The sequence below is a fragment of the Ischnura elegans genome, chromosome 5, assembly GCF_921293095.1.
Source record: "Ischnura elegans chromosome 5, ioIscEleg1.1, whole genome shotgun sequence".
NCBI lineage: Eukaryota > Metazoa > Arthropoda > Insecta > Odonata > Coenagrionidae > Ischnura > Ischnura elegans.
In genome coordinates, this window is record NC_060250.1 from 51,947,635 (window position 1) to 51,961,254 (window position 13,620).

Here is a 13,620-nt window from a genome sequence, read left to right on the forward strand (position 1 = left end):
AAGTAAAACTGCTTAAAAATTATATCTACATTCATATCTACCTTATACTATCTACGTAATCTGTTTCTCATCAGTGAGTTATGAGTGTTGTTTTGTTATGCAGCTGATGTTTTGGAACACGTATTAAAGAGGTATATTGAAGGGTACTTTGAAGCTTTCCTAAGTCCTACTAGGTGTTTGATGTTATATTTCAAGTGGGATTATTTTATACCTGAAGCTGGGATAGGTGTGATATGAAACATGCCTGTTTCTTTAATTATATGTTGAAAACTATGCCATTAGCTTATATTAATTAACTTCTTACGGATATGAATTTCACATCCATCTTGCTTGTTCATGATTGGAGATATTAACCAGATACTTTGTTTGTTTGTGAGTCCCATGCTTTATTTGTCAGTCAAATATTTTGATGTATTTGATCATATTGATTTTAATTTAAGGTAAAATTTAACATTCTAGATTCAAGCTTATTTAGATGGTTGAATGTGTGAATTTGCTGTTCAGCATCAATAAGACAATTTTCCTGAGCAAGTTTTCTAGGTTGCATTAAATGCATTGCATTTAATTTATCATTAATTGAATTGTTCACCTTGATTCTCTCTTCATTTACAGGACTATTCAAAAGAAGCTGTGGCGCATGTACAGAAATATTTAATGAAAAATGAAGTTCCAGTTAATTTATTTGAGGTAAGATATGAAGGACTTTTGCAAGTCATTCAGGTTTTATATATTTTTTCTTGAAATTTTTTGTGTCAGCATTGCAAATATTAACCAATACAATAGAATCCTGACCTTGACTTTGCAAATTTTCTTTGCTGTAACTTGTTTATCCTTAACTTTTTTGTTTTACAGCCTTATATAGAAGAAATTTTTAATCATCTCAGAGGGGAGCCTTTCAAAAAGTTTTTGGAAAGGTATGTATATAAAACATTAACAGCTCAATTCATGTCAATTGTCTGTGTCGTCCTTTTTGTTGAGGTTATTTGTATGAAAAAGAATCTAAATTTAAGCTTATCCTTTGGATAATTATTCTAACTCTATTGAGGCTGAGTATTGTATCAGCGACTGTTTCAAAATTATTTGTGCAAAAATTTTGTTGAGTAAAATCAATTTTTCATGCCCTTGACTTGATAGTTACTCATTAATAAACATACCTAGAACTCTAACAAATAAGGATATCATCAAATAAATCCAGTTAGGCATCTTTGAAGGATGAAATGGCTTAAACAATTGGTGTGACATTGATGGATACTTGTTCAAGTTCAGGATTAGCCTCATGTTTTTTCCCTCGGTGTAATTTTTGCATTTAATGTGTTTTAACTGTGCATGACTGCAGGTTTCTGGGAGTGACTCACTAAAAGTTCATCAATTTCTAGTTCACAGTAATTTTTGAGATCAAAATTTATTAAACGATGCTGTTATTACCATCACTTAGTTTTCATTCCGTAAGTTTTGTTCAACTCATTTTGTACATTAATCTTGTTTTGCTATACATATATTCCCTGATTTCACGACCGTCATTTGTGTACGAATGACTAAAACCATCCATATGAGGTACTTATGCATAGTAGTTTAGAAAGAGAGCGTCGTTTTACCTGACTATTCCGCTACAGATGGCTCCCAAATTTTAGTTTTTCCTTTTCTTTGCTTTGTGAATGGGCTATAGGGTTAACCATGGACTAATCCCCTTGTTAAAATGTGATTACCCTTGCTGCTCCCCTATGTAACCAGTTTGATATGCTATTTCTGTGCTAGTAATATTTCTTTCACCATAGTGAGATATTTTTTAAGTGAATTCATTCCACCTTTTTTGGAGATTTGGAGACTTAAATGTGGAATTTCATATTATGCTTCTTCCTGAAATCAAATGATTATTATTATCATTTATCAACTTCCTTCTATTTTCAGTGACAAGTATACAAGGTTTTGTCAGTGGAAAAATTTGGAGTTAAATATTCAGGTGGGTGTTCGTACTGTAATTATGTGACGATATTCACGAGATTTTTTAATTCAGTATTTAAGAGCAAAAGGTATTTAATCTGATATTACAAAGTAATTTTCTGTAACTTAAGGTGAAGCTGATTCATGCCAAACAAAGAAAATGTTTATGCAAATTTTAATGAGTATTTGCTCTACTTTTATTTATCTGGACTATGTAAATAATGATTGCTAAGTTTGTGATTTCTAGTCTATTTCTTAATTTGACATTATTTCCACCCTGTATTAGGTAATCTTTGGCACTTTCCAGGAGTACTTCTTAAAGAGTGCATTTTTTAGACGTTGGTATTAAAACTTTAATTTCAAAAGCCTTGAAATGAAGTATCATCTTATTTTTTATGCACTCTATAATTAGCTTAACCCCAACAGTGGCTTCATGAATATTGGTCAAAGTTACGTGTTTTTTTAATCATGAATATCATGTGGCTGAAAAAAGTTCATTTGGCTATGTTCTCTTAAAGTAGCCATTGATAGATTAATAAGGTCTTCGAGTTTAGTGGCCCAAGAAGAGAAGAGTAGAAAATAGTTTTCATTTTGCATGGGCTAGTGATCTCAAAACGGTGTACTGCGATGGCTAATTTTTTCTCTATTTTTGCAGCTAACAATGAATGACTTCAGTGTGCATCGAATCATTGGTCGGGGTGGTTTTGGCGAAGTCTACGGCTGTCGGAAAGCTGACACGGGGAAAATGTATGCGATGAAGTGCTTAGACAAGAAGAGAATAAAAATGAAGCAGGGGGAGACTCTAGCTCTAAATGAAAGGATAATGCTCTCCTTGGTCAGTACGGGGGTGAGTACTGAGTTCATCTCCTGTGATGCTCTGCCACCCCATAAAAAAATGGTCAACTACACCTCCCTCCTCTTTCCTCACCTTCTCTCTCTTTCATTTTCATATCCATGAATCATGAAGTTTCCTCTCTTAGTTTTTCCGCCTCAAAGTTTGGTTCTAACGTACAGGTGAGGACAGGACTCACTTGAAACTAGACTTCTTGCCACCTTTCTGCAAACTTCTAGTCTTCTTTTTGGCGTGACTGCCACTATCATAGACACTCTGTGATTATAAAATTGGTGTCCCTCATTGTTTTCAATTAAAGGGATAACCTCAATTCAAGTGTTTTATTATTGATATAATTAAAATAAATTAAAGTTTTTAAATGCTGAATTTTAGTTTGACACGGCAGTTTTTAAATTTCTGTCATTAAAGTTTTCATGCAAGAAGGGAGAGCCTTATGATTGCATGGCAACTGAGTTTGGAATGTTTTCTGACATGTATTTTACATTATGTTTGGAAATCAAGGTACATAAATTTTGTGTGCAATTAAAACTTAGATCTAAATTTTATCAAATTTCTGCTTTTATTTACTTTCATTGTCAGGATCATTTGCTTGACATAATATCAAGATAGATATCAGTGATTTTATGGCAAATTTTAATTGCATATTACCATGTTACTTGGTCCCTTATCGAACTAACTTTTCTTTTATAAAATGTCTTCACTTATGTAGCATGGATATTCAATATTCTTTTATCACCCCAACATTTTGCTGTGGGCAGTCTTTTGCAGATTCCAATATTTCTTCTCGTCAGATATTATTTGTCATTGTCCTCTCAAATATGATATGCCTTTGCCTCTTATCAGCACTTTGTGGAATTTTTTCATGCATATGCATTTAATAATTAATCATTCATATTTTTTTTGCTGCTGAGTTCCAATGAATAATTTCTACACACAATATTTTAATTTATTGTTTTTAAATGGCAATTCATATTTTATTATTTCTTTCCTCTTTCACTGTTCTTTCTGTCTTTTTAATTGATAGGTTGCCTTATCATTTCAATATTGAGTTTTGCTTATCTACCATGACTGATGTTTGAAATTGTTGCCTATCCTTAAAATAGATGAAATGAAGGAAGCAATAATTATTAGTGAGATTTATGACAACGGGTGTTCTTTTTTTGCAGGTGGACTGTCCATTTATTGTATGTATGACATACGCTTTTCATACTCCAGACAAACTTTGTTTCATACTTGACCTAATGAATGGTGGTGATCTTCACTATCATCTATCGCAGCATGGAGTGTTCAATGAGCCTGAAATGAAGTTTTATGCTGCAGAAGTTATCCTTGGTATGAGCATCTCCTTTTTATAATTTAATGGTGACATTTATTATTGTTTAAGTACATTTACAAGTCAACCATTCGGTCAGGTGGTAAGATAGATATAAATGAATAAAAAAACACAAACAAGTACTACGGTGTAGACGTTAATCCAAACATAGTGAGACATACAATATGAAAGAACCCTTACAATTCAACCTTATTTAACTTTCTCATCAAGGACTTAATATTTGACGGTAAGGGTTCCAAAACTATCATAGGGAGACCGTTCCAATCCCCTGTCCCCTGGTGCTGGAAAGAATATTTCATCGAATTGGATAGCTGTTTCGGAGGGTCTATATTAAATGAGTCAAAAAAATAGCCAACCACTTTCTAATCCTTTGTGGAGCACATACATGCAAGGGCGTACCCAGGATCAAAGCTGGGGGAGGGGGGGGGGGCAATCCATGGTTGTTCAAATTGTAATATTCAAGCATTTTGGAAAAGGTGAATGAAACCAAAATTTTAAGAAAACTATTACTGTTCTTGGTTTGAAAAAATTATTTTAGTTAAATTTCTAATATTAATATCATTTTTCGAGGGTTTATGAAAAATTTGTTGAAAACTCAATGCAGTCCCAATTTTCCTCAAAGGCTTATGTGATTTTTGCTTATAGGGGGGCAGCTTCTCCTTCCTGCCCCTCGCTGGGTATGCCCATGCATACATATTTTCTATCATTCAATATGCATAAGGTGTTATTCGTTCTTTTTCTCATAAAGCCTTTATTTTTATGATATAGTGTAGTGCGTAACTGTGCCTAACATGCTTTGGAAGGGGCCTATAGTGGAGCAATGAAGGTTTCAGGATAATTTTTACATAATTTTGGCTCTTAAAAGCTAACTTTGAGCAGATGCCGTTATTATGTGTTAAAACTATACAAGAGTTTTAAATATTTTTTTATTTCTCTGAGGCTTTGGGGGGGATCTATCCCCTCATCCCCCCCCCTTAGTTACGCCACTGATATAGGGTAGCATTATTACAAATTGAAAGATGCTAAATTAACATAAAGAGTTAACTATGTTTACAGTGTCACTTTTATCATTGTCTCAGAAAGGTTATTTTCAACATGCTCATGAAAATTTATTTTCTAAAATTATGCCAGAGTGAATATTTTTACGTGTTTCTTTTTAAATTATTGCTTATACTTTTTTTTCATTTAGGCCTTGAGCATATGCATCGTCGTTATATTGTCTACCGGGATTTGAAGCCGGCGAATATTCTTCTGGATGAACATGGCCATGTTCGAATATCTGATCTTGGACTGGCTTGTGATTTCTCTAAGAAAAAGCCCCATGCTAGTGTGTAAGTATAAGTCTTGTTATTTTTGCTAGCAAATAGTGGGAGTATATTTGTTTTTAATTTGATGTATTTGATTAAAATGAATTTCTTAGATGAAGAAAAGGTATATTTCCTTGCTTTTTAGCTGGTATGGGGAATATTCACTGCTTTTCATGGATTTAAAATCTATTTGTATTTTTTCTTTTTCCTTTCAAAATAGTGCAATGTTGAAATGGAAATAATGTAATATCTTTGTTACTTTTTCTCTGGCTTTAAAGCCCTGAAAAAATTGAATAACTAGGTGTTTTACTTCATTGTTCGTAGGGTAACATCTATTGGTGGCCGGGAAGTTTTCTTTTCTTTTCACACTTCCTGTTTTCACAGGTAGACCACTGCCTGGATGCACCAATACTTGAATTTTATGAAATCGTGAATAATGAACTAGATGAGAATGCTTTTGGCATGGATACACCTAAATGTTACCTCAAAGACGTGATGTTTGTTGTTGTGTACATTCTTGTGATTGGTTCTCTTCCTCAGTAAAAGATTCTCCCTTAGCAAAGATCATGAATTAGACCTCTTATGATGCCATCAATCCATGAAAAGTGGGGGGAAACTTTTAAATTTTCTAACTTTAAATTTATGAGAGAATAAATGGCTGAATGATGATTTCATTCAGTTGTAACTTATTTTTTGAAATGACTGCCAGCTCTGAGCTGTAACCTGTTTATTTCACAACTGCCTAAGTTGGGTACAACCAGTGGCATAACTAAGAATATGTGTTGGGAGGGGGGATGGGATGGCCTGGGGGGGGGGAACTCTCCCCCTGGCAACTGCAAAAAGTTTTTAATAATTACATGCCTGGAAAAACGTTTTACATCATTTTGGCATTTAGAAGTTATTTTTGAGCAGATGCAGTCAATAACCCTTTTGCTGTTGTGAACGTACCCAGTATGTTTGCGTGGCAAGCTGCTGTGATTGTACCTTTATATCCTCTCTGCCATGTGTTCAGTGCTTTCACCGCATGTGGCGGGTGGGTTTCCGATGGGTGGGATTTTTGAGAAATGACATGCGTGGAAATACATGGTATATATTATTGGCACTAAAAATTTAAGTTTAAGCAGATCTGCAATTTTTTTTTATTAGTTGACAGTACCATGCTTATAATCTGGGTGTGCAAGTTGAAAGTTGTGAAGACAAAGTGGACTGGATGGGGAAATTTGGGGAGTCTACCCCTATGAAAAAATTGTACAAACCTGTATAAAATTTGTATACATTCTTATACATTGCCATGACAATTGTATGAGAATGTATACAAATTCTATACAGGTTTATACAATTTTTTCATAGGGGTAGGGCAAAGGTTTCAACCCACAGGCTAATTTCTTGCGGCCCTTAAGAGTCCCATCTGGAAAGAAATCTGCGGGTTGCAACGACAAAAATCAAACCAAATATGGACACACTCGTCAAAAATCGCATTGATCGATTGAAAATTTTCACTTATAAATATAATTGCACTTCTAAATTAGGTTTTTTTTTTTAATCTAATTGTGTGTTGGTAAAGTGGCGAGGAACAATTTGGCCATCCGGACGATGTGCCATTGATTTTTGCCCTTGAATTAATTGTGCAAAAAATCCACTGAGAATAAATCATCGGCCTTGAACCTTGGCAATCAAGGCGAATGATTTTTTTTTCCCTGTGGATGTTTTGCACAATTTTTGCATTGCATGTGAATTCCGTAAAAGTTGTCACCTTGGCTTGTCCTGGTATACTTAAAACTATCCTTGCATTAACCCTTAAGTGCAACTAACTAAATACGTGCCAAAAAATTTTTTTCTTCGTAAATTGTATCCAGAAATGCTTCAATTACTATATCTTAATAACTTTCTCTGCTAATTTTTAATTTTTAAGGAAATATGTTTATATCTATCACATATGATAAGTTATGGTGGTAAAAATCTTTTACATCAAATGGATCCCTATTACAGATTTTGAAATTTTCCACAAAAGTTTTCATTTCACATACTCATTGAAAACTTCTCATTGGCGCCCATACCTTTACTGTATACATTTATAGATATAAACTCCGGTAAATCCTCTTACTCGTTTCTCATGCGGGGAGCTGACTTCCTTCAACATAATTAGAAGCTGCTCACCTTTGGCACCTGCTGACAGCTTTGAGAACCACATTCTATAACGATGGGTTGTGTCACATGTGTTGCACCATGCGTTAGAGAGGAAGAATTGTGCCCTTCAGAATTAACCAGCACTGAGTGTAGTGTATCATTTGTACATGATACAAAATGCTAAGGGTTAAAAAAGGTTGAAGACCCTTCTGGTGGGGTTAGGGTATGGAGATGGCCCACGAAAAGATAACCCAAAGGACGAAGAGGCCCTAGGATAGCTGCATCCAGCTCTGAGCATATTAAGCATGTACAGTAGAACTTAATTATAACAAATCTAATATTTCTTAAGTGGTCTTTACTAGGGATGGATGAATCCAGGATATTTTTCGGACCCAGATCCGGATCGAATCCTTGATTTTCAGTGCCGGATCTTCGTAAAATTTCGAATCCAAATGCATTTTCAAATTCCTGCTACGAAGTGAAGTAGTTATTCAAGATTATTATGGTTACAGACAATCAAAGGAATAATTTTTAGATTTACGTACACATTTTAACATTTTTACAGATAATATATCATATTTTTAAGATTTCAAATTATTTTTAAAAACAATAAAATCTTTACATGCTCAGGTTGTGAACTGTTATGCTTGCGTTGGGAAATTAAAACAAGTTTCTTGTCGTATTTTCACGTAAAAATTTCCGTGGCTGAAATTCTGTTGCACAATCCCTACGAGAGCTTTTGAACAAAATGGTTCATGAGTAGGACAAGCGTTGCAGTGCAACAGTGCGTGCGAAAGTAGGATCGGAACTCTCTCCACTCCCTCTTATGGGACGCTGTATTTGCTGAAGCATAAATTTAAAATTTCGGATCCAGATCTGATACCTTAGGTGAATTTGGATCCGAAGTATCCGATGAAGGGCAATATCCACGGATATTTGGATCCAAGGAATCCGATCCGACCATCCCTAGTCTTTACACAAGCAACAGATCAGCAAAATTTAACCATCGTTCCACCCTTTCCATCAAACGACTGTAAAGGGAAGGATTTTAAGATCAACAGTTGGACTACGTGGTGATGGCCACAAGTAAGAAAAACTGATGATAAGGAAGGGAACTGTTAAGTAGCCAAAATATATCTTTATAAAACAGGAATTAATTCCCCAAAAAAACCAAAGAAGTTCATAATAGCAGGGATGTTGTATCTCCCGAACTCATTACACGTGGGGAAATTAGCATTGGCAATAATAGCAATGTCCAAGGTACTGGGAGATCACCTTGTTGTAGGCGGGATTTCAGTACATTTAAGTGAGTTTTACTGTAATTTCCTTTTGTTCGTCCTTCTGCTCTTTTGCTAAAGATAATTTTAATGTACATACCTTCATATAATTGTTAAGACATTTAAATATTTCTTTGCAGAGGAACTCATGGATATATGGCACCAGAGGTGTTGTCCAAGGGAACTGCGTACGATGCCAGTGCAGACTGGTTCTCCTTTGGTTGCATGCTGTACAAGCTCTTAAAAGGCCACTCTCCGTTTAGGCAGCACAAAACCAAGGACAAGCATGAAATCGATCGAATGACTCTAACAATGGTTGGTTGATGTATTGGCTTAAGCTATACTCAAGTGTTTTTATATGCAGTCAGTTGGCTGAAGTCTATACCTAAAATCATCATGAATGCTTATAGAGGTTTTTGATGCTAGTAATTTTATCAACTAGCATATTTCTCATTGCTGAAAATTAGTTTATTTCAATATTTATTGTATGCTTTGAGATCTATTAGTGGTGAATTCACCACATCATAGCATTGCACAACATATGAGCCTCATTTAATAGTTATTTATCACAGATTACTTCATTGCCTTTGCTTTCACTGCACTGACACTCAATTTGGCTTTTCCCTTAGCCTGTATTTTTTCATTCCCCTGTAAATTATTTTTTGTGAGGAGATAGTCACTCAAAGTGATTTGGCTACTTATGGCTATTCTACTAAAAATCATTTTTTTAAATATTAGTATTCAATTTTCTTCATGAAAGTATCCCTCAGATTTCCAATGAAAAAATTATTAACCTAATCTGTGTTTGTCAGTTTTCAAGATTTCATGAGTCTTGAGAAACTAAAAGGTTCCAAATAATAAAGCAGAAATGATGGCTACATTTTTCTAGTGTGATAAAGTACCGTATATTGATGATTTACTGAGGCTTATGTAGATAAATTTCTCGTGGACATTCAGTGGTGACAGTATGTGTCAAAAATTCAACAATTTCCTGGTGCTAAATTTTTAAAACAATAATTCATTTTTTGTTTTGACTTTATTTTTCCAAAATTGAAATTCATGATTAAATATATGAATAGGTGGTTGTACACTTCTTTGGTTGGAGCTTTTCTTACTGTCGCTGTGAAATGGAAATTTGATTCTTCAATGAATATTTCTAGGGTAATTCTGATTCAGCGAATACTATTGGGGTAATCACTGTGTATGCCTGGCAGGTCAATTGTAATTTCATGCTCAATGCAATCAATTTTGTTGAAGGGATAATGACCACCACCAGTTTTTGTGCACTTTGTTTATATCTTGATTTAGAAATGGCATAGTCATTCTCCATCTCTATGTTACTTCCTATATTTTGGCTATACATTTTGGTATTGTGTTCTATGGGCAGAGGAAATTTCCACGCTTTTATTTTGTATTTGAAAGAAACTTTGGCTTGCACTAATGACTACTTGCTTGGCAACTAACATTTTTCCAAAAGTAATCAACCATGAGAAATTGTGAGGCCATATTTTTCATGTTTCCACGTGGTAACTTCACTCTCTTATTCTGATATCTTTCATCTCTCACATTTTGAATTATGCTAGTGATTGGGATCTTCACAACTTACTGGATAAATTATCTGCTCATTGCCTACTTTGTTGATCCCTTTTGGATCTGGGCATACTCGTAATATCAACTTACATTAAATATTTAGCCTTTTGAGTAGTACATAGCATTTCAAGTTCATATATGAGCCTTTCTTCTGTCCAGATAACATGTTTACCTTTAAGAATCAAGATTGGGCTGTATTTATTCCTTCTTCCATGGCATGCTTTGTAGCCTATCCTTGAGGGAGGTGAACCCATTTAGTGGTGCATATATTGAGTGTCCAAGCTTAAGAGCAGTCAGAAAATACCCTGAATGATATTAGTTTAACATTTATGTAGCATATAAGCTGCATAATCCATTTTATGTTTTTAATACAGCAGGGCACAAAAACAACTTTTCTATGTCTTTATTTGCCATTTGACATATACAACTTTAATTAGAAGCATGAAATACCTTATTGAAGTTACTATGTGATTTAATGGAGCAGGTGGCAACATTATTGAGAGTAAGGTACAGTGCAACCTCGATATAACGACACCCCACGGTACACTAATAAACACTCGCTATAGCGAATTGTCGCTTTACCAGAGGTGGAGCAAATAATAGCCAGTATACCTGTTGCGAACAGATATACAGGAACAGGAGTGGTGCGGCGATAGATAAACATCTATCCGATAAACGCAAGCATAAATCCAGACGAAAGGTGATGTTTTTTTGCATCACTAAATTTCCTTACTCAAATAACGACTAACTATTCAAACAATTTATAAGTGCCGCACTGAATAAAAATCGTGCAAAGCATTGTTTCGTCAATCATTATATTTATCGAACAACAGTTTACCACATAAATTTGAGACTGAGCACTCCATTAACTTCATTTCTAACAGATCGCTAGCAATTACAGAGGTTAAGGAGTCTTGATGAAAGTCTTCCAGCGGTGAAACCCTCGCTATGGCGAGAGCCAACACCGAAAGGGTCTCGTAAAAACGAATTTTTTAACACGCTTATTATAGGGTCAATTGACGGTGCATCGGCTATCTCTCGTTATAGCCGGAGTGTCGCTATAGCCCGTACTCGCTTTAACGAGGTTCCACTGTACTATGTATGAATACAGCAGCAGAGATAAAGGAATTTAAAAATCAAGCCCACTGAAACCTGAATGACCAGGTGATGTATGTGAAAATGTCCATAACTCTGCATTCTTATGAATGACTCAATATGATTCTTGAGCACAAAGAGACAAGTCTCTAGAATGATTCAGAGCCGCTGATTAGAGATGGCCAGATAGGGCAGGTAACTCAATTGAGTTTGATTCAAGGCTTAGGGCCGTATTCTCAGTCGACCGTGTAGGGCCAACCCACCCTTGATACGTCATCAGCCCCTTCATAAACCATTCTCACCCTACATATGCCACATCAAGCCCTACATATGGCCGTTTTTGGAACTAAATAGACCCTACTTGATGTAGGGTACCTGAACCAGCACTGCACCCTATGAAAACATGGCGGCCAAATTTCGTCTGCTGATCACTTTGATTAAATAATCTACGTTACAATGCATAAGAAGGGAGACTAGCTCGCATGAACCATTTTAAAATGTACAGAAACACAGCAGAAAGGTAAAAATACTAACACATTATATCCATCAAGTGAAATAAATAATATTAAATTTGCGTAAGAATAATAAGTACAATATAGTGGTACACAACACCTTGTTTCTGTAAGTATATATTAATATTTTTCACGTTTGGTGCTTGGTACACTTTTGAGAAACCAATACTTTATTTACATATAGCCATAGAAAACTATTTTTATGCCACTATTTACTACATAATAAACTTATAAAATAAATAAGTTGCTACATCAATGATCATATTTGCCCCGCACTAGTCACTATCTTGAACAGACCGCTTTCGAAGTGATTTAAAGACAATATGGTACTGTAGTGATTGTGTAGTTATCGTACTGAATGCAACACTACATTACAATAATGCGTTATCTCATGATGGTGGCGAACTGATATTGCTGTACATGCAATGGAGTTGGAGCCGAAATAATTATGCTGTCTACGTTAAGGAAGAAGGAGCGAAACTCTGAATAGTTTCTACTTCACGACGGTTTAATTGATACTTTATTAGGCGCAAAGTGTGAGTTGCGTTACACCATACTGCATTGTATTGGCTCACCTCAAAGGTGCCAAATTTGAAATTTTTTATTTGAAGTAGCGGAGTTTTGGATTAAAGAGTCTGCATTGTAATTATCCTTTAATCACTAAGTCATACACTTAATGTGTATTTCATGCATCTCCTCTTCCATGTATGCCTATTAATTTTGTAGTGTGACTGTCGTTCCATATCCATTTCATTCTTTACCCTCTCAAGTTTTGAGGTATAGAAATGAAGTTTAGTGAGTGTAAAGTGATTACCTGTCTACATGAATTTGGTTTAGTTTTGGAATGTTAGCATTTAGTGGAGCAGGTAAAAATACAGCAAAGGTGTTTTTTATAGTGTTAGAGACAACACATGTATGGTGTGGCCTGCAACCTACGAGTACCTTCTTGCCTTGTGGGCTGCCTATTTGTCAGGAAACCCATTCCCTTGCAATATGTAGCCACTAAAGCTCACAATTTGTGTGTTTGAGTACAAAATTCTCTAACTCATTCTTAACTGTGTGGTATTCCATTATTAGGTTTCTTGCACAATTCACTTTTACTTATACCACTACTTTCTTTTCATTTAAAGTGACCTGGGTTTTGATAAGAAAATCATCTTCATCAGGCGTAAATTATTATGCATCTATTGTAACCTAGTTACCTAATGGAGGAAAAGATGTATTTTGAAATGGACACCAGAATAGGGGAAAAGGATGGGTAAAGATAAAAGTAATTTTGCCAAGCACTTATTATGTAACTGACATGGGAGTGATTTTAAAATGAATATTTTAAAATTATGCAATGACTGCCGCAAATTAGATTCCAGAGAGCAGTCTGAAATTTTAAAAATAATTGAAAACCAGGATGAAACTCCGATGAACATTAAATTTACCCATCCTTTTCCTCTATCCTGGCGTCCATTTCAAAATGCATCTTTTCCTCCGTTAGGTAACTAGGTTACAATAGATGCATAATAATTTACACCTGATGAAGATGATTTACTAATCAAAACCCAGGTCACTTTAAATGAAAAGAAAGTAGTGG

At 35.0% G+C, this 13,620-nt stretch overlaps 1 protein-coding gene across 3 annotated transcripts in view; it reads left to right on the forward strand.

Moving 5' to 3' along the window:
• LOC124158877 (G protein-coupled receptor kinase 1) overlaps positions 1 to 13,620 on the forward strand; it is an 801,258-nt gene that overhangs the window by 771,969 nt on the left and 15,669 nt on the right. For 2 of the 3 annotated variants that reach the window (XM_046534275.1, XM_046534274.1), the window contains exons 5-11: positions 613 to 687; positions 853 to 914; positions 1,909 to 1,960; positions 2,597 to 2,788; positions 3,961 to 4,126; positions 5,317 to 5,458; positions 8,979 to 9,153. In XM_046534275.1, coding sequence (XP_046390231.1) covers positions 613 to 687; positions 853 to 914; positions 1,909 to 1,960; positions 2,597 to 2,788; positions 3,961 to 4,126; positions 5,317 to 5,458; positions 8,979 to 9,153 — 864 coding nt within the window. The remainder of the gene's footprint in view (positions 1 to 612; positions 688 to 852; positions 915 to 1,908; positions 1,961 to 2,596; positions 2,789 to 3,960; positions 4,127 to 5,316; positions 5,459 to 8,978; positions 9,154 to 13,620) is intronic. The other variant, XM_046534276.1, reaches the window with a different exon arrangement.